At 52.8% G+C, this 27,830-nt stretch overlaps 1 protein-coding gene across 1 annotated transcript in view; it reads left to right on the top strand.

Moving 5' to 3' along the window:
- The window catches only part of LMF1 (lipase maturation factor 1), a gene marked incomplete at its 5' end in the record, with an annotated part of 107,934 nt that overhangs the window by 62,095 nt on the left and 18,009 nt on the right, over window positions 1-27,830 (top strand). Inside the window, 2 exons of the mRNA XM_006766207.2 lie at window positions 10,524-10,589; window positions 24,077-24,244. Of these exons, the coding sequence (XP_006766270.1) occupies window positions 10,524-10,589; window positions 24,077-24,244 (234 nt within the window). The remainder of the gene's footprint in view (window positions 1-10,523; window positions 10,590-24,076; window positions 24,245-27,830) is intronic.

Here is a 27,830-nt window from a genome sequence, read left to right as displayed (position 1 = left end):
GGGGGGGGCATGTCCTGTTTCCTCTCTACTCGTTTTGGTGCCCACTGATGTGTAAGTGACGTGATGGCCCACACTGTCACCACATGGAGGCAAGGCGGTTACCCACTGTTGACATGATTGGATTGAAGCGGCAGTTCAAGCAACATAGGCTCCCGGCAGCCTCAGTTGGGGCTCCATGGGTTTGCATCCTGAAGCCAGGTGTGGGCAGCATGGAGCCACCCGCCCCTCACCTGAGAAGGTGGAGCCCTCTTGTCTCCCTGTCCTCCTACCTCAAGTTGCGCGGGCAGCGCGGGGTGGCTGTGTGGGCCCAGGTGACCCCTCTCCGCTTCCTTCCTCAGAGCAAAGTCACAGTCTGCTTAGGACTCACATCTGTGCCTTTCCCCTGGAACAGGGCAGACGCACACTAGCTGACTTTCTGGGAGCGCTCAGATCGTTTCTCAGATTTGGGGCTCAATTTTCTGTTCTAAATGCATAGATTTCAGTCATATTAGAGTGGAGAACTCTCACTTACAGACATGGGAAATGGCGTGAGTGTCTGAAGCACTGTGTTTAAGGCAGTAGGTTGCCTTTATGCTTTAAAAAAAAGTTTTCACTTTTTCCTCAATCTCAGTTTTTGTCAAGACAGAATATATGTGTGTGTAACTGAGTTCATTCCGGCCAAAGTTTTTACCCCGGAGCACGTCAGAAACCTGTCACCGAAGCCTGGAGCCCGTGCTCCTGACCCCTGCGCTTCTCAGGCGGAGCAGACAATGGGTTTTCCACACGGGGCTTTGGAGCCAAAGCTGTCCTTGATTATGTCACTCTGTCACAGGCTGATGAACTGTGTGTGCTGAGGGTTTAGAGCTCTCAATTGCTAAAATTCTGGGAATTGAGCCAGTGCCCTTGTTGCTGGGAATTCTCAGACCTGGATAGTACCAAGGGGAGGCCATGCGGTTTCAGTTTGACCCCCACCCCCACCCCCAGAATTGAGAAACCGAAGCCCACTCTCTTCTGCACCTCCCTCTTTCCAGCTCTCCGCCCCCTCTGCCTGGCCTCTGTCTGGGGCATGTGTACAGGGCTGTCAGGTTTGGCGGCAGCAGATGTGCAGGGCTCTTTGCTGCCATCTCTCTCTTCCTGTAGGAACCTGCTTTGGCGTGAGCATTACCTTACAGAGAACGTGCAAACTTGAACAATGGCAAGTGAAAAAATACTTTTGGTGTCCAAATGCTCTTCAGAGTGGTGGGAATAAGGACAGTAGGTGTGGGGAACCTGATTGCTGATGAATCCCTCTCCTGGGGATGCGCCTTCTAGCACAGCTGCTCCTGCTCGCACTCAGTGTGCCAGCATGGCTTTTGTTTCCTGCGCTCTCTACAGTTCTTCCAACATCTTGTTCCACATTCCTCCTGATAGTACATTATTTTTATTATTGCTTGAAGACCTTTTAAGAGTTAAATACTTAGTACCCTCAACTCTTATTGAGCAAAATCACAGCTAAAATTAGCAGGTTTGTTTTTGTTTTTATTTTTTTTAATATGTTTTTATTGATTTCAGAGAGGAAGGAAGAGGGAGAGAGCTAGAAACATCAATGATGAGAGACTCATTGATCGGCTGCCTCCTGCACACCCCACACTGGGGATGGAGCCCGCAACCCGGGCATTTGCCCTGACCGGTAATCAAACCATGACCTCCTGGTTCATAGGTCGGCGCTCAACCACTGAGCCACGCTGGCTGGGCTAAAATTAGCAGTTTTCATGCAAGTTGCATATTTGCTATGCTGGAGCAGGTCATTTTTATATGGCGGAAGTGGAGGAATACAACCGTTGACATAAGTAATGTTTAAGAGAATTTCTATTAGAGTTTATTTGAGCCCAGCTGATGACCTATGCCAGGGAGCAAGATCTCAGATGCTCCAGTTTCTCAGTCCCTGTATGCATTTGAAACTTGGGAGGCTGGCATGAGGGTGGGAGGAAGCAGGTGGGATTGAATTACAGGACAGTTAAAGAGATTGTGTGCTCGTTTGAAGGGGGTTATATTCACCTCAAAGGTGTGTTAACCTAGAAACACAGAAACAATGGGCAGGGCTTGCTTAAGTCAGGGACAAACCTTTCACTAAAAAGTTACATGCCTGGGACTTGACTGCCCACTATGATTTGCTCGGTTAAGAATTTATGATCAGATCACCCTGTGAGGTTACTTTCCATAGAACCCCTTTTTCGTCCACACAGGATGAAAGGAGGAACAGAGGGTCAGGACCTGGTGAACTCGGGCATGAACAAGAGCCTCTGACGCCTCTCAGAAGCTGACATGAGGATTAGCGTTCCTGTCTGAACATTTCGGTGACCCCCAAATAACCTACAGGCTGCAGAAAGCAGTGACAAGATGCGCTTTCCATGTGGCTTCAAGTCCTTAGTCGTTTATCAGCAGGGGCGTGACTGCTAAACACCTGTGCTGCTCGCGGCCCTGTGCTCACACCTGGCTGCAGCACCCACAGGGGGGCCTTCTGAGGCTCCTTGTGTGCAGACTGTCCTACTGTCTTGTTAACACAAGAAAAAAAGAGCCATATCTGAAATGCAGAAAACACGGGCCCAGAGGACCTAGAGTTTTCAGGTCAGAATTCAGCAGAGCCGGGAGGCGCAGCCAGGCTGTGATTGAGGGGCACCGTGAGAAAACACTTTCCTCAAATAACTGGTAATTGCGTCCGAGATCCTGCCATAAGGAGTCACCTGGGATATTATGAAAGCTTTGGGCCAATAAATTCAACGATTTAGATGAAATGGACAAATGCAGCTTACCAAACTGAGACAAAAGGAAACAGGAAATCTAAGCAGCTCCATACCTGTGAAACAAATTGAATTTGTAATCAAAAACCATTCCAGAAAGAAAAGTGCAGGCCCAGGTGTCGTCACCAGTGGAATCTATCAAATGCTTAAGGAGGAAATGATAGCAATCCTACACGCAGACTCCTTTGGAAAATAGCAGAGGAGGGAACACTTCCCAAGTTGTTTTATGTGACCAGCGGAACAATGATACCAAAAGCTGATGAGGACATCAGCAAAAGGAAAGTAGAGACTGCTATCCCTCATGAGCAAAGGCACAGAAACCCTCTGCAAAATATCAGCAAATCAGATCCGGCAATATCAAAAGGCATGCTCTATCTCAGGAGTGTGAGGTGGTTTTAACATTTGAAAGCCAATTAATGCAATTCACTATAGTAACAGAATATAGATGAAGAAGTATCTGATCATCTCAAATGCAGTAAAAAGCACATGATACAATTCAGCACCCACTCATGACAGAACTTCCTCAGCCTGACAAAGGCCTCTGTGACGCCTCAGCTCACACGGCTCTTCACGGTGAGGAGGAAGCTTTCACGTGTGGTTAGAAACCAGGCCCGGATGTCTGGTCCTCATTCTGCTCTTCAGCACTCTCCTGGAAGTCTCCGTGCAGTCAGACAAGAAAAAGAAATGAAACGGTTACTCATAGATATGATTGTGTATGTGGAACATCCAGGGGAATCTAAAAGGCAGGTACTAAAATGAATACATGAATTTCACAAGGTTGCAGGATAAAGGTCAATGAGAAAATAACTGTACTATACCATTAAGAAATCATTAGAAAATAAAACTGAGAATATAAAAACACTGAGAATACTGTCTACGGTTGCATCAAAAGCCTCCAAATACCCCCATAATAAATCTGATTAAGGAGGTCCAAGATGTGTACACTAAAGCTGCAAAACATTGCTGATAGGAATTAAAAGACCTACATAAATGAAGAGATGTACCATGATCGTGGGTCAGAAGACTCACTGTTGTTAACATGTCTGTTTTACCCAAATTTATATGTAGACTCAAGGAAGTTTCTATCAAACTCCCAGGGGGCCTTTTGGAGAAATTGACACGCCAATTCTAAAATTTACATGGAAATACAGAGAATCTTGAGAAAGAAGAACAAAGTTGGAGGACTTACACTCTCTGATTTTATAGCTTAATTTAAAACTGATCTAAGTGCAAAAAATTTAAGCTGAAAAAACAGATCAGCAGAAGAGAATAGTCCAGAAACAGACCCAGTCTCTATTGTTGGTTGATATTAAAGTATCAAATCCATGGGTAAAGAAAAGACAGTTTTTAGTAAATAATGTTAAAATCATTGGGTATCTGTATAGAAAAATAAAATGAGCTTTGACTGCAATTTCATTTATACTAAACTCTAGTTTGAAAGACATCATGGACCTAAATATAAAAGCAAAACCTTAAAGTTCATAGAAGAAATCATAAAGAGTATCTCAGAAACACATTCACAAAGATACAGTCAACTGATTTTCAACCAAGACACTAAGTCAAAACAGTGAGGCTAGGGAAGCATTTTTTTTTTTCACAAACATAAACGCCAGAATTATAACCGTTTTCAAAGATAACATAGTTACTTTGAGGTTGACCAAAAATTCTTGGACAGGGCACAAAACAGCACTAAGCATTAAAGAAAAAATATCGATATTAAAATTTTCCATAATCAAAAGACACCATTAAGAAAATGAATAGGCAAGCCAGAGACTGGGAAAAGCATTAGCAGTGCATAGGTCTAACCAAAAACATACAAATCACAATAACAGGACATAGGACCTAAACATACTTCACAAATGAAGATATAAGAAAAGAGACGTACATGAAAAGCTCTGAGACGGCATTTAACCCCCGAGGGGGTCATATCTGAAACACTGTCAGCGCCCCATGCTGGTGAGGTGCAGGCGACTGGAATTCCTAGTGGGTTTCATCGCTAATGGGGTATAAGATGGCACAACCACCTTGAAGAACAGTTGGCAGTGTCCTACAAGGTGACACTGTGCCTGCTCTGTGAGCCAGTCTGCCACTACTGGGAATTTGCCCGAGAGAAGTGAAGACCGATGTCCACACAGAGGCCGCATACATCCACGGCAACCTCCGTCATAACTGCCAGACCTGGGACGCAAGCCCACGTCCCCTGGGGGGATGGGTACACTGCGATGCACTCACACCAGGGACGACACTCGGCTGCAGAAGGGAATCAAGTCCTGATGAAGCTACACACAGATGAACCCCAAAGCATGCGCAGCATGACCCACGCGCACCCAGCGACGCCCGAGTCGGTCTGTGTGAGAGCCCAGAGCCAGACAGAGCAGGGCCTGGCTGCACAGCTTTCAGGCGAGTGGGGCGTGGGATTGCCTGGAGAGGCGTCCCAGGGACTGTACTATGGGATGGAAACCTGTATCCCGTTTAAGATACTAGATACCTGATTACACACGGTGGCCAGAACACATAGAACTGAACACTTAAAGATTGGTGTGTATCCTTTCATGTAAATTGGAGGTCAGCCCTCAGACTTAATCATGAGTTTGCTTTTCACATATAATGATCACAGCCCATAAACTCTGCACACCGTGGGGATAATGCGCGAGCGAGCCATTGCTAATGTTGGGAGAGCCTTGTGGTCACCTCAGCCCTTGGGCACCTCAGCACCAGAGAGCGGGCAGCTGTGCAGACCGCTGACATTCTCTTCACAGGAGCAGTGTTGGAGTGCAATCAGGAGTCAGCCCTGCGCAGGTTTGGCTGGGGCTGGGGAAGGCTCTGATACCTGCTGGCGGAGTGGCAGTGAGTGCACGCTCATCCGTGTCTGCTTCGGGCTCCGCTGCTCGCTGCTGCAGAGTCCAAGCCACACCTGGATCTCAGGCTGGCCACCGGCCCCCACCCCCACCCTGAGGTTCAGGCATCTGTCTGATGAGAAGGATGTTCTCGGGCTGAGAGGAGGCTCCAACGCAGAAGTTCAGGGAGTTTGCACTTGGATCTCTGCTCTTACCCGTGGAGGCCCCGGGACTCAGAGTGACTGTTGACATGCCTCACTTGTGCATGGCCCAGGAGGCACTGAAAGGTTAGTGAAGAAAAGCGAGGAGCTAAGTCGCTAAAGGAAAAATGAGAGTTTGGAGTCAGGAGCTCTTTCTGGGAATCATGTTGCCGCCAGTGAAATCGTATTACATGTAATGAAATAAATGTCGGAATGCAGCATGCCCATGAAGACCGAATCAGCGGATGTCGTCATTTCCTTGGCCAGCCTGCCTGTCCTGGGATCCCCTCGCCCCAAGGAGAGCAATTACCCCAATTGGTTTTATTGCATTAGTGCGGGCAGAGCTGAAGAAAGGGGCTTTCTTCCTTCCTGCAGGAGCACCGGGAGGCCAGACCTCGGACTCCAGCCCGGGGGCAGCATGAGTATTGCTGGGAAAAATATGTCTGCAATGGTCTGGCCTATGGCCCCCAGCTACAGCCCCCGACCCCCCACTCGCACAGGCTCCCGGGCTCCTCAGCACCCTCTTTGTGCCTCTATTTCCAGCCACTTGCCTTGGAACCAGGCACTGCAGGAAGACAGCCATTCCTGGGGGTCTAGAAAGTAAGCGAGTCCTAAACGCCTCCAGGACCGGTGACGTTCCTTCCACCCACTCCACGCAGCCCCACTTCCAGGTCTGACACAGGCAGGTGCCCCACGGCATTTTTCAAAGGCTCAGCAAATGGCTGTAGAGGTTTCTCTCCCTAACCACAGGGTTCAGTCCAAGCCGTGTCCCGGACTGACTGGTACTTACTGTATGCGCAATGCTCCGTTTGTGGCTCTAAACAGTATCATATCTGGGGGTCAGAAAGTATCAACACCATAAGACTGATGCTGGAGAGTAAAAAATGGGGCCCTTCAAATGCGAAGTGAACCTCAAATGCAGCCATCACCACATGCCTGAGACATGGGCCCCCCTCTGTCTGCTCACAGAGCACATGGGGTACCCCCACCTACTTAGAGGTACACATGGGGTCCTGTGGGCCCTCCTCAGCTCCTACAGGGGAGAAGCAGCATACTACTTAGGTCAGGGCAGAACCAGGGTGCCCAGGCCCCCACTGGCCCAACTCCCAGTCACCTGTGAGTAGTGCCCCAGACACCACGCCTGCTTGTGGGAGCAATGATCTGTCCCCGCTCCTGCCCCGCCCCCCGCCCCCGCACACACACACACACACACTGTGAACCACTCGTCAGTACTCAGGGCTCCAGGGTCCTCGCAGCTTCTCCCTTACGGGAAAGGAGCCGACAGAGACTGACGATGAGAAAACGGGTGTGTGTCAAAGCGAGGCCCTGCAGACAGCTCTCCAGGGTGGTACAGGTGCCCTGATGAAAGGGGGCGCCTCCCCTCACTCTCCGCAGGCCTGCAAATCACCCTCCCACCCCCTCACTCACCCCCCTGCCCCGGCCAGTGTGCAGCACTTGTGCAGCTTTACAGAAATATGGTGTGAGGCCCTGGAACCTCCCATTTCCAAATGGGAGTTCTGAAGATGGGTGTGCTCAGACCCTGGAGCTTCAGAGAGGAGCCCATCTGCACCCCACAGGCTCCCGCCTCCCACCAGTGCCGGTAAGGCCTAGGGCAGTGATGGCGAACCTAGAGGTGACGCGCGAACTCATGTTTTGGTTGATTTTTCTTTGTTAAATGGCATTTAAATATATAAAATAAATATCAAAAATATAAGTCTTTGTTTTACTATGGTTGCAAATATCAAAAAATTTCTATATGTGACACAGCACCAGAGTTAAGTTAGGGTTTTTCAAAATGCTGACACGCCGAGCTCAAAAGGTTCGCCATCTCTGGCCTGGGGCTTTCTCAGCCACTGCGGAATGTTCCAGCATCCTGGCGCTCCCCCATCCCCGAGCAGAGAGCGGGGGTCGTATGGGCATCTGTGGGTCACTCTCCTCTCTTTGAGTCCTCCTTGTTAGTGGCCTATCTGTGCCGTTTTTTGTGGGGTTTTTTTTTCTTTCCAGAATTAATTTTGGCCTGAAAACGTCTCAAAGAAGGCTTTGTTCCTTTGACACTTATTCTGGAAGAAAAAAAATCTGTGGAAAATCTGACATCTGCATTGTAGGGAGAAGTCGGTAGATGGGGAGGAATATAATTACCTTCCGCTCCTGAAAGGATGTCTCAGATTTTTAAGTGTCTCATATCAGCTTAGAGTTTGAATGACATTTTAATTATTTTGTTTTTTTTCTTCGCTGGTTTGAATCTCCAAAGATTCACCTTCAGATTCTGAAAGGATGCGGGGAGTGAAGCCGTGCTCACGGGGAGCCTCGTGTGACCGCGGCTGAGGTTTTCCATGGAACAAGGGGTGCGTTTCATCAGAAAGCAGCAGCTCTCCCATAGGCAGACGGGCTCGCTCAGATCTGGATCTGTTTTCACACAACGTAACTGTGTGTGGTCAAATTCAAACGAGGTGTCTCTGGCACTTTGTGATCTAAGCAAACCCAGTTTCCAGAAAGATGTGACTCTGCTTTTCAAAGTGATGCATTCGGAAGTCTTAATCCTTGGAGCACAGCTCCACGAAGGTGCCACAGCTGGTGGCGTTGGGAGCAGCCGGTGGCTGCGGGCCGGGCGGGCTCCGCCCAGTGAGGTGTGAAGTCCCAGCGAGGTGGCTGCGGAAGCAGAAGTGGCTCCTCCAGAACCAACTTCAGAGTAGCCTTTGGGTCTCAGTGGAGCTGGGAGAGCTGAGTACTGCAGTCCCTGTGGTGTGCATTGTAAACCACGGTTAGATGCACCCAGGTGAATCAGTCCAGCCCACGCACACCGAGGAGCTCTGTCTTTCAGTTTCACTGTAGAAGCCATGTGGCTGCCACACGTCACTCCACGTTTTTCCTCCTTAGGGTGTTGCTGAGTTCGTGCCGCCCACCAGGGGTCCCGGCCAGAGGTCTTGGCTGTTCCCCACCCCACACCTGCTCCAATCCCTCAGCCCATCCTGTGGGCTCCACATGTCTGGAATTGAACACATCCCACGTTCGGAACAGTCATTCTGCCTTGCTGGCTGCATGGCCACCAGAGGAGCCATCAGCTCACACTCTTGTCTCTGGCTCAGAGCCCTCAGCTTCCCTAAAGTCTTCCTCAGGTACAGAGGTTAGTTTTATGTGTCAGCCAGTTTTAGCCATCACCCCTAGCCATTCAGTCAAACCCTAATCTCATTGTTGCAGCAACAGTGTTTCACAGACATGATTAAAGTTCATGATCAACCCAACTGGTGTGGCTCAATGGTTAAGCGTTGACCTATGAGTGGTTGAGGTCACGGTTGGATTCCCCATCAGGGCACAAGCCTGGGTTGTGGGCTTGATCCCCAGTAGGGGGCATGCAGGAGGCAGCCGATCAATGATTCTCATCACTGATGTTTCTCTCTCTCCTTCCCTTCCTCTCTGAAATCAATACAGAAATATTTTTTTTTAAGTTCATGATTAGCCTGACTGGTGTGGCTCAGTGATTGAGCATCAAGTTATGAACTGGGAAGTCATGGTTCGATTCCCAGTCAGGGTACATGCCTGGGTTATGGTCTCAATCCCCAGTGGGGGGCGTGCAGAAGGCAGTCGATCAATGATTCTCTCTCATCATCGATGTTTCTATCTCTCTCTCCCTCTCCCTTCCTCTCTGAAATCAATAATAATATATGTATTTTAAAGTTCATGATCATTTGACTTTAATGAGGAATACTATCCCGGACAACCTGGGTGGGTGCGTGGATGGATGGATGAAACTCAGGTAGTCTTAGCTGCAGAAACCACCGACACACTAGAAAACTGAGCTGCATTAGGGTTGTTTCTTTATTGGTGCAGTGTCTCTCCCCTTCTAGTCTGGCTGTTATGTAAGAGACAGAAATTGGAACTGAATCTCTGCATCTCAAGCAGGGTTTTTATTCCTGGTAGGGGAACAGTTGGTTTCTGACCTTCGAAGGAGTCATGTGGAGAAAGTGGGACTGCATCTGACAGGCATGTGAGCTGACTGTCCTCCCGGTGACTGCAGTCCAGCCACGATGTGGACTCCGCATGGCGTCCTGGAAGCTGCGCAGGGTTGCAGGGCAGCCAGCTGTGCCGGGGCGGCTGGCAGCGGCCGGAAGCTCACCCACAGGCCGGTCAGCAGAGTCCCCTCTCCCTGCAGCCACTTTCCCAGGGGACCAGGAGGCAAAGCAGCTCCCTGGGGGCACCCGGGCCTGAGCACGGGCAAGGTCCTGAGCGCCTTGAAACAGCAGTGCCCATTCGAGGAGACGGGTGGAGGTTTCGTCCAGCCACCTGAGCTGCTGCGTGGTGTGTCACTGTAGCAAGTGCGACGTCCCTTTGACATCCTCCTAGGCATCAATTGAAGTATAAGTAAGGTGTGTGTGTGTGTGTGTGTGTGTGTGTGTGTGCAGCTTTGCAAAGTTGTCCAATCTTAAAGCCTCAGAGTTGTATTGCTGTGATGATGCTCACAGTCTAAAAACTGAGTTCTAAAGCAAGTGCAGAAGGAAGCTGGTTATAACAAGGAAGCAGTGTTTCTTTTCCCTGTAGCAGTTGCTGACTTTTCGTCATTGAAGCCTTTGTGAAACTTCCTTTAAGTCTTACCCTCACATCCCTTCAGGGGTACCGGCATATGTTCCTCTCAGCGCGGGCTCTTCCCCGGCGGGCACTCCCCATCCGAGGGCTCCTCGCCGTTCCGGGGAGGTGGCTCACGCTGCTCTTTCTCCTTCTTGCCTTGGCAGGGCCTGATCAAGATCCGGGGGGACCAGTGCTGGCGAGACCTCACCTGCATGGACTTCCACTACGAGGTGAGCAGCGGTGACCCGTGATGTGATGTGATGGCGCAGACTCCAGCTCGTGTGGGAGCCCTCTCTGCTTCCCTTCTCTTGGGGCAGAGGGTCCCACTTGCTGAGGCTGGCAGAGTCGGGCGTCTGGCCACTGTGATCCTGGGCCTGGTTGTTCATTCTGGTTTGGAGCAGCAAGTCCCTCTGCTGCTGTCCACAGCCTTCCCAGACCCTGGGTGTCAGGCTGGGCTCCCTCCCTCCTAGAGGCTGAGCTCGCTCTTTCTGCACTAACCGAGCTCCCAGCCTTGGTGGATGTGGGTACAGGGGTGTCCCGGCTCCCCCAGGGACAGGCTCCAGTCCTGTGTTCAGATCCCCCAAACCCCCTCTCTACCTTGGCCCAGGGCTTTGGGCAGAGTCCCCGATCCCTGGACCAGGCCCTGGTCAGAGCCCCTCCAGACATCCCTGTCTCTGCTGACTGCTAGCCTGTTCGGTGGGGGGCTGGGGTCACCATTCCTTACGAATTAATTCGAGGGCATTTGGCATTGAAGGGTCCTTCGTCGTCTCGGTACTGTTGGCTCATTCGCACAGAGTGCATGCCTGTCGGGTGCCTATTCTCACGTTGGGCTCGTGTTGCTTTTATTGGCAGTGAGAGCCTTGACACGCCTAGAGCACCACCCATCATATAGAACGCTGTCACCTGTTCCCTGTTCGTTGCTTGTGGCTCAAATACAGGAGAGTGGTTTTTATCTGCTCTTCTTCTGAAAGGCGGCTTGTAGGCCATCTTATGCCTTCTGTGGCTTTCAGTCCCAAGTGTGTTGTCCTGGATGTCACCTGAGTCCTGGGGTACCGCCCCCTCACTGCTGTGCCTGTGTGTGTGTTAGCGATTAAACAGCCCAGGCAGGGTCATCCTCTGTGCTGCATTTAAGAAGTCAGGCTTTATCTTTAGGGCCTGGAGATCAGCCCATGTACCACCTAACATGTCTCGGAATGTCCTCCCCTCCTGCTCAAGGACCCCTGCGGCCCACCCTTGGTCCTAGAGCTGCCCTTTCCAAAAGTGCCAGCAATGAAATGATTCCGGCTTGGCAGGAGGGAGCGTGGGACCCCATGGACTGGGCCACGGGCCCCCTGCTCTGTCCTGGGCCTGTCCACAGTCCCGTCAGCCACCTTGTCAACACTGGCCTGCTGTGTGTCCCCATGAAGGGCATCGGCACGGTAAACAGGCAGCACCTGTCAGTCCCCAGGATGCGAATGCCTGTGCTCGCTGTGCCTGCAGCTCTCTGGCCAGGATAGAGGCAGCTCTAGGACTCCTGTGTTAGGACAATGGAAGGAGCTGCGGCAAGTGGAAGGTAGGGATGGGTGAGCGTCCCCACAAGGGCATGGAGTTGGCACACACCAGGGCCTGCCAGGGACTGGGGCAGGCAGTGGGAATGTGGCCACGATAGCGCTGGCTTGTGAACTAAGTCCTGGGACAGGCTGCCAGCAAGCATGGCATTGGTGTGTGTGAGGCCAGGGCCACTTGGAATCGACGTTCTAGGACAGGCTAAGTTGAGGCTCATCAGGAACCAGGAATGTGATGGCCAACGATCCCCTGGGATCCAGGGCTGAACCGAGCAGTGCTCTGGGAGCTCAGTGCTGCCGTCACGAGGAATCGGGCCCATGGCATCCAAGGCAGACCCTTTGGAGGGACTGAACCCCGTCGCTCTGTAGCTGTAGAGCCTTTCCTCAGCTAAGCTTGTTTCAACACCCGGTTTGTATGGTGGATTGGAGTGAGGACACTGACTGACGTCTCCTTAGGAGCCAGGCCATGCTGTGTGCTGACTGCAGGCCATTCAGTTCATCCCTTTGCATTATCTGTGCCCCTGGGACAAGGATGGTGGGTCACATGGCCTGTCCTCTGCGACCTGACTCCTCCAGTCCCTGGCCAGGGGCAGCAGGGCCCCAGGGAATGGTGGGGCCCGGGTAACGGAGAGGGCGCCTCATTCACTGTCATGGCTCCACTGGCAGAGGCCTCACAGAGGGACCCTTTGGGGGAGTCTGCCAAGCCAGTGGGGGTCAGGAGCAGCCTGGGCATCGGGGAGGGGCTCCCAGTATGACAAGAGCTCAGGCTTCTCTCCCCTCTCATCATTATTTCTATTTCACCTTGAACTTGGCTGTTACTAGGGATGCCCTTTTGCATGGGGCTACCACAGGGAGGCCTGGTGACGGTCAGGACATCAGGAGGGCACAGAGCTGAGCCCGGGCATGTGAATTCCCCCAGCATCCCGACCCTGCGACGAAGTGGACACTGAGCTCCGCTCACCCACACCCAGCCAGTGAGTGGAGGGCTGGTGGGAGATGTGCCAACACCCTGACCTCCTGCCTCTTGGGCAGAGCTCATCTCCTCATAACAGGATTTCTGTGTGAGGCCCGAGGTCCTTGTGCAGTTTTCTACACCCTCATCCGCTGGACAAGGCGTGAGGGTCAGGGATACACCATCCCTGCCCCTTGTGTCTAGAGACCTGGAGCACTTGGCAGGAGCCTGGTGACACTTGTGCCTGATGTCTTTCAGCAGCACAGGGGGCGAGATGAGCAGCATTGCCATCCGACTCACTGCTCAGGTCCAGCTGCACACTGTTGGGTAGGACAGACCCTACCCTGCCAAATGGTCCCATGTGCCTACTCAGCCCCTTGTCCTTCCATCTACTGGTAACTAAGAGGTGGTTGTTGGTGAGTTCAGCCAGTCGAATCGGAAGCAACACAGGGCAAACGTCTTCCAGCGCAAACCATCAGTCCAACAAGGGGCAGGCAGCCTCCATGTGATGCTCCACCGCTGAGCGCAGTGCCTGCAGATCTGGTGATGGCCATGCCTGCACTCGCACAAAGCCAGTGTCACTGAGCACATCCAGGGCAGAATAACGTTCTGAAAGCCTCCATCCACAAACTGACGGGCTCTGCTCCAACACCCGTGAAACCATCCACAGGAAATGCCCACAGGCGCACCTCGGCTGTCAGACGCTAAAGGAAAGGGAGAAAAACAGACACAGCTTACCTGCTAGCAGTTTTATGTCTTATCCAATTACCTTTAAAATATGCAGCATTCCCCTTGGAACAGCAAGAAAATGCTCTTAGCGGCAAACTTGCATTTCTGTGTACCACTCTGCTCTCTGATGTCAACTGAGGGTCATTGGTGCCAATTCCGTGCCAACAGGAACTTCCAATTTGGGGTGTGATGAAGAAGGAAACTTTGTTCAGTGTGATGCAGCAGAGCTGTGAAAACAGCATGGCTGTGAGAGCGCCCCGGTCCAGGCGCCTCTCTGGCTAGACAGCTTTGCTCCATACTGGTCTGCTTTATGCTACACTGGCCTGCGCCCTCTGCTGTGGTCTGCCCCATTCGGGACCAGTCTGCTCGGGCCTGCACTGGTGTGCTCCACTCTGCACTGGAGAGACATCTTCGGTATTTTAGCTCAGCCAAGGAAACACAATTTTCCGTCTTGGGTGGAAAGGTGAATTGCACTCCCAAAGGCAGAGGGGAGCTGGCTTATATAGGCATAAGTCCCAACCCCTGGTCCCTGGTTGGTCTATCCTCATGCAAATGAAGACTCTAAATCTTCACAGTTTGATTGGTCCAAAAGGCACTGTCCTGATTGGTCAGGATAGAGCCTCTCTGGTTGGTCGGAGCCGCACAGCTATTGGAGAGGGAAAGCCTCAGTCCTATTGGTTGAAAAACAGGGCTGGCTCAGATGGCAGATACACCCTGCAGGCAGGCAGTTCAGTCAGGTTTCTCCATGAAGTGCAGTTTGCATGAGAGACCTCTACATGGAAATGGCTTGTTCTTTTTGTTTTATTACAGCCCCATTAGCCACCAGGAACCCTTTTTAGTGGGTATCTTCTGTCTCAGTGTCCACAATACAGATTAATCAAATGTGAACATTTTAACTTTGATATACTTTGATTACACAAATCTATTCCTTAAATTCCTTTGTATTGGACATATCACTTGCATAAATTGCCTTCACTTACAGCTTGGTGATTCACAGGTAAGGAGCATGTGGTCCAGGTCGCTGAGCTGTCAGAGGTGTCCTAACCTCACTGGGTCCCTCCGCCCACGTGGGTCCCGCCTGCAGCCCCTCTGAGTCCCTCTGTGCTTGAGCCGGTGCAGATCTTCTTTCTGTGTTTCTCCCCGACCCCCAGGAATTCATGAATGAGTCCAAACAAGTTTATACTTGTTTTACTCCAGAGTCCTGCATGCAGAGCTGACCTGTAATCCGGGAATATAATTCACGCCCCACTCCTATTGTTTGAAAGTCCCGCAGCCTCACAGCACGTAACAGAGGCCTTGTGTCACGGCAGATGAGTGTTGAAGCTAGCGTGTCAAGCCCACGGTAGGAACCGCTGACTCGCAGGCACCTCCAGGATCCATCCGGAGCCGAGCTGTTGGAGCAGAACCTTCATGTGCAACTAGACGGGAACCTTGTGACTGGGTGGGGTCCCTCCTGCCACTCCTCCAGGTGCACATGGGCGGCCCACGATGCTCACCCCTGAGGGTCCGCTGAACCCCTGCGAGTTGCCTGAGACACACTTCCTGCGACTCTGCTCTCCGTGACGTGAGTGTGAGGGCGCCTCCTGCTGGCCATTCCGGGAGAAGCTTTTCCTCTTTCTCGAGATCAGGACGGTCACTGCCTGTCTAGGTCGTGTCTTCACATGTGACAAGGTGGGAAACGGCCTGGTCCTAGGATCTCTCAGCTCAGGACGGGGTTGCTGTGGCTCCCTGGCCCTGGACACTGTTCATCCCTCCACACGCTGTGGTCATTCTTAGCACACTGACCCCAGGACAGACCAGGCACTCCTTCCCCGTGGCAGAGACCTTGGCAGCCATGCCAAGGTGCTCCTGGGGGTGAGCACTGTGGGCTGAGCCCCATGGACAGGCCCTGGCTAGCAGTGCCAGTGGGATCCCCTTCCAGCACCTTCCCCACCTCCCAGGCGGCCAGTTGCCCTCCTGGTAATGAGCGTTGTCAAGGAAGGCTGCTCACTAAATGCTGACTCAACCTCTGGGTGAGCTGCAGTAATCCACCTGAGAACACTGGTCCAGCCCAGCCACCTGTGACCAGTGTGTTTCACGGTCCCCAAGCACTGGCCACAGCCATGAGCGGGCACAGTCGGCTGCCTTGCTGATCCCCTGCACAGCACAGCACAGCCTCCGTCCCCCGGCGCTGCAGACCCTCTCCAGCACGGTGGCTTCTGTATGCGTCTTAGGCCAGTGGGTCGTACTTTTGATTGCCACCCTGGGACCTGGGCTACCAGCTGTTTTGTGCCGTAATTGGACGGGGATCACCAAGCACCCTTAGATACAGGGGCCTACCAATCTGGAAATAATTTGAATCAAGGTTGACATGACTGTGAAAGCTGTAAATGTTAACTTGCTAGAAGCTGTGACTGAGTTACCCCCAGTAGGTTGGGAGTTGTGGCTTATTTGCTTTGTCCACTGGCAGTTTTATTGATCTTGTAAGAAGAGGATGTTTTATGTGTGTATTGGGGACTGGAGAGGGGGAGAGGTGTTGGGCTTAGGTAATGTCAGGGCTGGCAGGGGGACCTGCCTGGCTGGGTGACAGACCTCAGGGGGGTTTTGGTGGGGCCCATGAGCTGGGAACACCAGACCAAGGCCAAGACCATGAAAGGTGAGGGTGCAGCCTCGGGGTCAGCGATGGCCATTGCTGTTAGAGCGGAGAGCTCCAGAATGGTAGCATCCAAACTTGAACCCAGGTCCAAGTTTGGATGCTGTGCTCCTGCCCTCTCGGGGCACCCACTCTGACTTGTGAGTGGGTGCTTCCTGAGCAAGTTACCTAACTGGTCATAGTCTGTTTCCCTAACTTTAAAGTGATAACAACTTCAGGGTTGTCCTGTGAATTGAGTGACATACTAGACGCTGGAATGTAAAATCCATGAAGGCTAGTTAGAGTGTGTAGATGAGTTTACAGATGTGAGAATTTTTCAGCCATCTTTCTGTAATTGATATCTAACATAATTCCTTTATTGTCAGAGAATATACAGAATGTGACTTGAATCTTTAATTTATTCAGGCTTGTTTTGTGGCCCAGAATATGGTCTATCTTAGTGAAGGTTCCATGCGAGCCTAAAAAGGAGTGTGCGTTCTGTGTTCTATAATGTTCATTAATTCCAGTTGGTCCGTAGTGTTTTTCAGGTCTTTCGCATCCTCACTTGCTTTTTGTCTATTTGTCCTATCAGGTGTTAAGACGGGGGATTAAAACCTCTGACGGGGATGGTGGATTTGTCTATTTCTACTTGCACTTCTATCCGTTTCTGCTTTGTGTGTTTGGAAGCCTGTTATAGGTGTGAGAGTGTGAACTCCTGATGAGCGCACCCTGTTATGAAATGACCTTGTATTCCTGATGGTATTACTTGCTCTGACGTTTCTTTGCCTGATGTTCATATAGTGACTCTTGTTTCCTTTTGACGAGTGTCCGGATGGTATGCATTTTTCCAAGCTTTAACTTTGAAGCTACATGTGTCTTTGTATTTGAAGTGTGTCTTCTATGGGCAGCATGTAGTTGGGTCTTGTTTCTTGATGAAGTCTGACAAATTCTGCCTTTTAATTGCATATTTAGATCATTTACATTGAATGTGATCATTAAGTTTCAGTCTTTCTGTCTTTTTTCGTCTTTACCTACTTCTTTTGGATTAGTTGAATTTTTTTATGACTCCTTTTTATTTCCCTTCTTGGCTTATTAGCTGTAACTCTTTGTTGTTTTACTTTTTGTGGCTGTTTTCGGGTTTATTGTATAAATCTCTAATTCATCACAGCTTGCCTTCAAGTGATAACTCAACTTAGTTCATAAACGGTAAAAGAACTGACAGTGATGTTCTCCCACTTTTCCCTCCTGTGTGTTTTTGCTAGTGTTGTCATACGTTTACTTTTATACAAGCCATGTTCCATGTTATTATTTTTGTGTAAATAGTCAATTTACTCTTTAAAGAATTCAGTTAAATTAGAAAGGTAAGCCACATGCTGACTGTTCCCAGGTTTCTCCGCCCTGGGCGTGACCCGGGTCTTTCTTCCACCTCCAGTGTGCAGGGGAGCAGGGGAGGAGTCCCTCCCGCTTTCTTCCCGCGCTGGTTTCGAAAGAGACTTCCGGAGGAATGGAACGCGAGGCTAACAGGGTTGTTTCCGTGCCTTAAGGATGCTGCTCACTGTCATCTCCTGGGACCCAGGCTTTCCGTGAGGCAGGTGGGTTTGTACACTGGGGCCTGGTGGATGGCAGCTCTTGAGGAGCCACCACGATGGATGATCTGACGCACATCGTCCACTTTCCTTCAGTGTTCCCTTTGTCCCCGGCCTGTGTGTACTATTTATCTCCACATTTATAACTAATTATTTTTTCCATTCCCATCGCCTTGGTGGGAGGTGGGAAGCAGCTGTGGGGAGGCTCACGTTCACAAGGTGAGCAGAACGGGGACACTGGGCACATCAGCTGTGCCTTGTGGGGAGAAGCCTTCAGCCCCAACATTGGGCCAGCTGCCAGCTGCATGTGAGAACCCATAGTAGGTCTTACCTTTTTTTCCTAAGACCCTCGCCTGACAGGTATATGGTATGCCCCCTTCCCCTCCCATGGGGGAGCCACCAACATACAGACACACATCAGCACCTCCAGTGTCCGAGGGAGGCACCCCACCCGGAAAACCTCACCTGCTGGCTCTGCAAGGGACAGGGGTCCTGGGTCAGAGGGAGGGGTACGACCCACAGGGGTTCTGTTAAAATGGAACAAGTAGAGCTTGCAGGTTTAAGAAGCTCATTCTTCAGACAAGAATCCCATGTGGTGTGTTCCCTTTCTCATTAAAACCCCAGACACATGATTTACGGTCCCTAAAAGGGAAACTGGCTGAAAAAAACATTTCTGTTCTTCTTGGACTTCTCACGGAGGGACGGAGGGGGGTGTCAGAGGAGAGCACTGGTCCCCCACAGGAAGTGACATTGTTCTCCCCAAAGATTTGTTACCTTCTAAATCCCTGAACAGTTTTCATCACTCTTCATATTTTCATCATGGTTTCCTTATTTAAAGCTGTCTCTTTAGGGGAGCCTCTTGTAAAACGTTGCGAGGGTTTGGGTGTTGCGCGGAGCTGGGCTGTGCTCGGGACACATCGCCCTGTAAGTGAGCATGGCCAGCGGCCGTCACAGGAGCGCTGGGCACTCCTTCCATGCTTTATGGGGTGTGATGCTCCAGTCGCCACTTCCACGGTTTACAACCAAATTTTACGACATGGTCGTTTTTTTCCAGCTCAGTGCAAACAGAAATAAAACTGTCCTGGGCTTGCAGGAGAAGGGAGGCCTTGGGCCCTCCCAGCGGTGCAGCCCAGACCAGCAGGGCTCAGTGTCTTTAGGGGTCAGCACGCAGAGCAGGCCCCGCCCGCACACCCGCCTCCTGGCAGGTCATAAATCCACACAAGGAGCCGCACGTGGTGCTCCCAGGGAGCAGGGCTCTGGGAAAATAGAGCCTTCCTTTCAAGGAATTCCATGTTGTCAGGGACTGCGAATGTCGCAGTCACCGTATTTGTTCTCATTTACATGGCGCAGTGAAGCCCCATGTGGGCTGAGGGCGCAGGGCCCGCCTTGGGGCTCCCACCTGCAGGATCGAGCCCATACCCCCAGGAGTGGGGAGCGCCTGATCCTCCAGCCCCCTGACCGTGCCCAGGCACCATCGGTCAGCACTTCCATGGAGCGTGTTCTCCTAGCACCTCGCCTGTGGGAGCTAAGAAAGGGCACATAAATCTGAATAACATGAACGTGCAGCAGCTGCCCCAGCTCATTAAATGGGGTCATGTCCTTCCCCTGTTCAAACCTGATGTGCCCCCTTCGCCATCATTCAAGTCCTCCGTCCAGGCTCCCGAGGCACAGACCCAGAGGCCGCCAGGGCTTCAGTGAGGACACAGTGACGCACGCAGCCTGGGAAGTGTCCGTCCCTGTGATGCGACTCCTCGAGGGCCGGGCTCACACGGAACCTGCATTTATGTTCAGGAAATGACAAGCACTGGAGCCTCAACTGGGGAGCCCCAGGTGCCCTGCCCGAGTGACAGGATGGGCCGTGGAGCTTTCGTGGGAGTGAGGAGTGCTGCCCGGAGGGGGCGCCGGGCGCTGTGAGGACATGCAGCCACTCAGCTGTGGCAGGTTCTGTTTGCTGGGCCGTGGGCACTGCTCAGTGATTTACTCTTTTTAGACCCAGGCTGTTTATTTCTTTTGGAAACACTTAGGGGATGTCGTTAAGCCTGATCTCTGCCACTGGCGCCCCACTTTTCTGCTGCTGCTCCCTCCGAAGACGGGGCGTGTGCAGGCGCCTCCCCTCCTGCCTCGCTCAGTAAAGGGTCTGGCTTCTTCCCCAGCTCGGAGCGAGCAACAAGCGCACTGTTTATTTTTCTCATTTTTATACGGCCGTACAAGTAGCAGGGCTGTCCATCGGAGAGGCGCCCGTGGAACTTCCATGCGGGCTCCTTGAGAAACCCCCCCAGGATGCAGGGGCCCCAGGCCGCTGGAGAGGAACCGCTTCAGGATGCTCAGCAGTGGCTGCTCTGGGGGTCACGCAGAAGCACGTTCTCTCCCCGTCACTGGTGTATTCCCCTCGCGGATGCTTCTCTGCTGTTTGTTCTCACCAGCTGGACACCGAGTGAGGAGGCCCCGACGCAGGTCCCCCAAGTGGCTGCTCAGATAAGCTCCGCTGGCCTTTCTCACACCTGGTGCCAAGTCCTTTGTGCTCATTGGTCCCCCCTCGTCAGACTGCTCTGAGGGTGAGGGACATGGGGCCTCCATGCCGGGGACCCGAGGGCAGTCAGGGCTAGGCGAAGTGAGCAGGGAGCCATGCTCAGCGAGCCCTCCTCTGTGCCTGCCACCAGCGGGAGAGGGCCTTTGCCTTCCAGCTCACCCGAGTATCAGGCCCTCCTGGGTGCCGGGGCTGGGGGCTGGGCATAGGAGAAACCCCAGGAGAGACAAAACAAGGCCCACAGGCAGCATGGACAGGTAGGCCCTGTGCACTTCCGGCCTCCATCTCTGGGCCCAGCACTGAGCTGGGTGGCGCTCATGGCTGGCCCTGTGGGCGTCTCCAGGACTCAGGGGACAAGCAGGACTGTCAGGGACATTTCTGCTCAAAGTCTGTGTCTCCCTACTGGCTGGCAGCTGGGGCCACTCTCCGCCTCAGGCCCCCACATCCTTGTGTGTGGCCCCATCTCCCAGCCAGCAAAGCTCCCTGCCCTCAGATGGGCGATGCCTGCCCTCAGGCCAGTCCCCAACTGGATTTATAAAGTCCAGTCTCTCTAGCCTAGGAACATGGTGCCCTTTTCAACAAGGGCCCACGGGGGTGAGAAGAGAAGGTCCTCAGACCCACATCTGTGCCGCTTGAGACCTGGGCTGGCCACCTCCCCACGGGTGGGACTTGGGGTGTCCACTCCACCCAGATAAGTGGGTCAGGGCCAGCTCAGCCTGGAGCCAGTGACGATGCTAACGTAGCCATGGATGCAGTCATACCATCCCGCCTGCTTTAACCACGCCCTCCTGTGCTTGTGGGGTGAGTGGGGGTGCAGAGGGCCCTGGGCCTCTACCTTCTCGCTATATCTGGTGGCTGTGGGCGGAGGAGGCTGTGTTGATGACAGGAGCCCATGGGGAAGCTGGGGTGAATGAGGGGCTCCCATTTCAGCCTCCCCTCACTGTGGGCAAGACACAGCAATCTTGTCAAAACTCACTCTCCCTGCCTGGCTGGATCTGTTGGTAAAAGCAGGGCCTTTTACCAACAGCGAAGTAAGCAGGATCCACTGTCTCTCTGCCAAAACCAGGGCCAAGCGGCCCGCTGCCCTTACCTGTGTGGCCACTGAGAGTTGGTCCATGGCCAGGCCACTTTCTGAAACTGAGCCCTGAAATGTAACCAGGGGGCTCACCCTGACTTGGGGAACAAGGAGTGGTTGTTCTGTCACCACGTGCCAGCCCTCTTCCTGGTGCTGCCGGAGAGAACAGGCCTGTGCAGCAGGTCCCCTCTCCTGACGGCTCCTGCAGGGAGCCCGCCCCGCCTGCAAACAAGCACACTCACCTGTGGTCCCTCTGGTACGCATTCCTGTCCAGGGGCCATGGGCACCTTGGGTAGGCTTGCACATTCACACGTGTGCGTACACACGTACTGTATCCAGAGAGAGCTCTGCTGGTTTAAAAAAAAAAAAAAGCTGAAACATTTGGAACTAATTTTGATGGCTTTTTCTGGTGTTGCGTGAAACTGCTGTTAACCACCAGAATATCTGCAACTTTAGGACCGTGGGGGTTTCACGCGGCCTAGACACTACCTGGCATGTAGAGCATCTGTGATCTGAAAGCGTGGGCCTCTGAGCAGACACTCTCCCCCCCGCCCCAGCCCCGTGTCTGTCCCTCCCCTGTGTCTCCCCTCCCCCAGAGGGCCTGCCTCTCCATCTTACCCTCCCTCCACATGTACAAGTGAGAACAGGCCTTAGTTGCTGGGAGAGGCCTGCTGCATGCTCCCCAGGCTGCAGACACCCACTCAGCACAGTCAAACGCCGAGATCGATGAGCTAGATTGACATGGACTCGGGTCTGCTGAGCAGCCCAGAGACGGCGGTGCCCAATCAGAAGGACCGGCTCCCGGAAGACACAGCTGTGGCCAGGGCAGGGCAAGGAGGGGTTCAGGTGATCCTGGAGCATGTTTAGTGCCAGAAGGTAGGAAAATGCTTAGAAAGTGGTGTGGACCGTCAGAACACATGACTAACCCACTGGATGAAATAACTCACACGTCCACACTGGCACCAGTACATGGGGGACAGGCAGGGCAGCCTCTCCTTGCGGTGGACGCCACGCGCGGAGTAAGGCCCACCGCTGACAGCAGCATGTTCCTGAGGCCTGCTGTGATCACTGCGTGCACAGGAGAGAACGCCCTTCTCTGGGGAAATGCACACTGAAGTACTGAGGGTCCAGGCGTCGTGTTTCAGTGACTCTCAAATGGCACAGAAGACATACCTGTGGGGAGACGAGGAAGCGGATGGTAGAATGGAAACATTGAAGGTTCGGGGATTTTCTTTACCATTTTTGTAACTTCTCTGTAAGTCAAAAGCGTGTCCAAATGAAACGTTAGCAGAAAAACACTTTCCCAGAGGGGACAGCGACCCTGCCACAGCTGCCGTCCTACCTCTCAGCTGCGGATGGACAATCGGCCAGGGCGTCACCATTTTCATGACTTCCTTCCGCTGCCTCTCATTCGTTCCCGCCACTCTGAGGGTCAGGCTTCAGGGCGCACAGGCTGTTGCGCTTTGACCAGCGTCTCCTTATAGTCAGCAGTCACCTCCCTGTGCCCATCGCACAGTAGGCGACCAACAGGCCAGGGACTTCCTTGTGTCCACAGCAAATCTGAGAGGACGCGTGCCCAGGGCCGAGGTAGGAGCCAGGCTGCAAACGCACCAGTGCTGGGGTCCCTGAGGGGCCGGGGCTGGAGGACCAGGGGACAGGAGCAGCCAGGCCACGGGGCTGGGGCGGCACTGCCGTGGCAGCTGCACTTCCTTCCTCCAGGATCTAAACCATGTGTGACAAGGTCAAGTCCATTTGATATTATCAGGAACATCTTTAAGTTTCAAAATTGGAGCCATGTTGGCACAACAGGTATTGCCCATTTGTCTGTTGGGCCCAGCCTTTTCCTGACGGTGGCTACGGGGTGTGTGGGATGTGTACCTGTGAACACAGGTCCCCAGGAGTGAGAGGGCACCTGTGTGTGTTTGGAAGCGTGAGGAGGCCCAGGCCTTGGGGAAGGGAGGTGGGTACAGTAGACCTCACCACGCCCTCAGGTCCCACCACACTCTCCACAGACGGGAAAGGGAGCCTCTCATGTTAGAGCTGGTGTCCCGTCAGCTCTGAGGGGCCCTGTGCACAGTGAGGTTGTGCCTTCACCAACAGCTGAATGTCACCCTGGGGCCTCCGTGATGGGGCCATGAGCCCAGTGCAAGGCGTGCCCAGACCATCGTGGGTAGGGATGTACCCAGCCCCACACCGTGTTGGCACAGTTGGCTCCTCTGAACGCTGATGGCCACATGGCCTTCCACATGGCCTGCTCCTAGCCTCAGCTACAGATGGGGGTGGGAGAGCACAGGGCTGTGGTCAGAGGTACAGAGCTGTCAGGTCGGCCCTGGGGTGGCCGCACCACGGCTGAGTCAACACACAAACCTCCTGGGTTGCATTGTGCCCACCCACTTTCAACATGTGTGTTCCCAGGAACACACACTCGGGGCCGGGACCCTGTTCCCCAGCCTTCGTTGCCCTTTAAGCAGAAATCAAACCGCATGTGAGCATTCGCCTGAGGCAGGCTCCCACAGTTCTACCCCTCCCCCGGTACCCTGTCCTCGCATGGGGCTCTCTAGTGCCCAGGGCTGCTCAGGGCTCTCACCACTGACTCCCCAGCATCTGAGCTCCCAGTCACCAGAGCAGTGCAGGCAGGCTGGGTCCTGTGGGGTGCAGCGTTGGGTGTAGCTCACGGGTCTCCTGTCCCACAGACGCAGCCGGTGCCCAACCCCATGGCCTACTTCCTGCACCGCTCCCCATGGTGGGTCCACCGCTTCGAGACCCTCAGCAACCACTTCCTGGAGCTGGTGGTGCCCTTCTTCGTCTTCCTTGGACGGCGGATGTGCATCCTCCATGGCGCCTTACAGATCCTCTTCCAGGTGAGCCACTGCGGACCCCCGCGATCTGAGCATCGCCTGCCAGTTCCCAAGGACAACACTGTCCTGCTTGCTGTTGGTTTTTGTTGAGCGTAACCTGCAGCTGGCATACAGGCGCCCTCGTGACTTCACGCGTCGTGCTCCTGTCTTTCCCTTGTGGTCCGGGGTCTGTGCCGTGTGTGGTTGCAGGTTCAATGGGCAGCAGGAGAGGCCCCCTGGCCTGGTGAGTGTGACTGTGGGCTGTTGGTCTGGTTGGTGGGTTTTGGTGGCTGCCTTTATCAAGCTCTCTTCTATTTCTAGTTCACTAGGAAGTTTTGTTTGTGGTTTTTGTTTTTAAAATACATTTTTATTGATTTCAGAGAGGAAAGGGGAGGGAGAGAGAGAGAGAAAATCAATGATGAGAGAGAATCATTGATCAGCTGCCTCCTGCACACCCATTACTAGGGATCGAGCCTGCAGCCCAGGCATGTGCCCTGACAGGGAATCGAACAGCAACCTCCTGGTTCATAGGTTGACACCGTTGAGCCATACCAGCTGGGCTAAATTTTGCATTTTAACAAATGTTGAATTTTCTCTACCAGTTGTGAGGTCACATTTTCTTTCTCTTTAATCTGTAAACATGGTGAATTGCATTAATACTGCTAATGTTGAACCAATTTTACATCCCTAAGGTAAACTCAGCTTAGTCATGCTGTGTATATCAGTGTGTTACTGGGCATGATTTGCTAATATTTTGTTTTGGATTTCACATGGTTGTCAGTGAATGAGACCAGTCTGTAATTTTCCACCTTGCACTGGCCTTACCTGGCTCTGCTCAGGTTTTACTGTCACTACAGAGCTCATCGAGGGCTGGCCCCTTCTCTGAATGAGTTCACGGGACAGAGGCAGTGCTCCTGCACGAGCCCCCAGCCTCTGGGTCTCCGTGACCACTGATGAACGCCTTTGGTGACTGTCAGACACGCAGGGTTTTCATTTCTTCTGAAGGCAGCTTTAGTGGCAGACGTTTTCCTGGGAATTTGTCCATTTCATCTATTTTCAAATTTATTAGCCAAAAAACAACCAAAAAAAGTCATAATATTCTCTTATATTTGCAGAGTCTGGATTTGTGACCTTCTCTTTTCAGCCTGTGTCCTTCTCTCCAGTGCAGCTCTTAGCACAGAGCAAGATTCTTTTCAAACTGAGGCCGATCTTCGGTCTCTTTACATAACAAGTCCATTCAGCTCGGCTGCTGTCCGGGTTCATTTCCATATCTTTGTTTTTTTCCTTTTTGTCCCTGTTAGCTTTCTTTAGAGGTTTTTCTCTTTCCATTATTTCCCCCTCCTAATTAGTAAGTTATACACTCTATTTCTTTCAAGTGAGTACATACTTAGTTACCTGAAAGTCTAAATTTAATCCCTATCTTTGCACCGTCAAGGCCTAAAGCCTTAGAATGCTTTAACTGCCTCTGTCCCTACCTGCTCATTTGCTGTCACGGCCCCAGTATTTTCGCTCTGTTTTTTGTTTTTCAATTAATAGACTGTTTTAGAACAGTTCTAGATTTACAGAAAACTGAGCAGAGTGCATAGAGGATTCCCTTCTCCCCCTCTCCCCGCACAGTTTCCCCATCATGAACATCTTGTGATAGGTTAGTTATAACCGGTGAGCCAACATTGGTACTTCATCATTAACTGAAGTTCCGTTACACTACAGGTCACTCGGGTGCTGTACTTTCTGTGGGTTTGGACAGATGTACATGCCGTGTGGCCATCATTGTAGCATGGATGGAGAGCAATGTCACTGCCCTCAGTCCTCTGTGCTCACGAGGTTCCTTCCTTCCCCTGCCCCCCAACCCCTGTCATCCACTGATCTCTTTACTGTCTCACAGTTTTACCTTTCCCAGAGTGCCATGTAGTTAGAATTATGAAGGAGGTAGCATTTCAGGCTGGCTTCTTTACGCAGTAATATGCATTTGAGGTTCCTCTTGTCTTTTTGTGGTTGAGAGCGCATTTCTTTTCCTTACTGAATAATATTCCATTGTCTGGATGTACCACAGTTTATCCATAAACTATCCAGAGCTGGCTGAATGCAGAGCCCTGGCTGGCCAGTGACCCTTGCCAGCAGCAAAGAGCATTCTGCACTCTCCCCACTCCACGCGCCATGGGTCCCCATGGCCCTGTGGTCTCAAGCCAGTGGACAAGGCTCCAGGTAGAGGCTTGAGCATCCACCAGCATGGGCGCCACCTCATGCCGGACCTTCCCCTGTTGTCTGAGGATGTCCAGCCCATGGCTCGCGCCTTCCCCTCCCAGTGGAGAACATAGGTCCGGTTCTGAGGCAGCCCAGAGGCCCCTGCCTGGCACAGCCTCGGAGGAGTGAGGCCTGCTATGACTTCATGGCGACCAGGTGACCGAGACCCACTCTTGGGGCTGCAGGGCATTAATTAGTCACTGCTTTTGCTGCTTTTATAAGTGTTGAATCAGTGGGACCCTCTGAGGGCTATAAACTCAACTGGGCCTGTGGGGACCCCTCAGGCTACACTGACTGGCTTTCTGTTCCACTCAACTGCAGCTGGCTTTGACAAGCGCTAATGAAAAACAAGTTGTCCTATTACCTAAAAAAATAATTGAACGAAGTTTGGTTACTGGTGCGTGTGTAAATCAGATCCGGAAAGATCCTCCCATTGGCCACTGAGCCCGGGGCCTCGAATGCCCTTGTTTGTTCACAGTGCACTTGGCTCGAGTCCCACGGCGGGTCAGGGCGAGGACCAGCTCTCTGGACCTGGCCTGGCGGCGTGTCTGAATCCTGGCCCAGCCAGGGCACCCGACACCCAGGCGGGGAAGGGGGATGGGTGGTGGCCCCAGGGCTCAGGTGTAAATGACTCCCAGCAGCCTCAGGCCAAATGGCTGGGTCTTGACTCAGTTCTGGGTTCTGCTGCCCGGGTGGACAGTGGTGGACCATAGTGGCCCAGAGGCACTGGGCAGGAGAGGGCCAGAGCAGACCTTGAAGGGCCTTGCTGCCAACGCGCCGCTCTGGACATTATCCCAGAAGACCAGCCCGCATATTTGCCTTCCACACCCTGAAGGTCCTGGGAGCCCCTGGTCCAAGCATGCCCCCGTGTTGTCCTCTCCAGCCCCACGCCCTGCCCAGGACAAGGCAGGAGAACCCCAGAGCTGGGGCTCTTCTCCGAGGCTGGTCTGTCGCGCCTTCAGGAGTCAGGCCTAAGGTGTCCAGAGCAGAGGACGAATGGCCAGCTGGCGCAGCTGCAGCATGTCCAGCCCCTGGCAGGCAGTGAGGGGTCTCAGGTTGGGGGCCACAGGCTGCAGGCTCCTGGCAGGTGTTCAGCTCTCCATGGGGCTGCTGCACAGGCCTGGGCGTGTCAGTCACTTCGGGGAGTGGCCTGTGTTGTTAGGTGCACCACATGGGTTTATGAGGGACCCTGACAGGGGCCAAGCTCCGGTCTCTGCCTGAGACCCCAAGAGGCGTTTCTGGTTCTGTTTGTTTCCGTCCATTCCTTTGGGAGAGGATTGAGGATATGAGCACCTCACCTCCTCCCACGCTGAGTTTACACAGCTGTTCCGGAGGATTCTGCAAGGCCATTGTCTACTAGAGAGGT

Source organism: Myotis davidii, unplaced genomic scaffold (assembly GCF_000327345.1).
Source record: "Myotis davidii unplaced genomic scaffold, ASM32734v1 scaffold100, whole genome shotgun sequence".
Taxonomy (NCBI): Eukaryota; Metazoa; Chordata; class Mammalia; order Chiroptera; family Vespertilionidae; genus Myotis; species Myotis davidii.
This window is presented reverse-complemented; position numbering and strand designations above follow the sequence as displayed.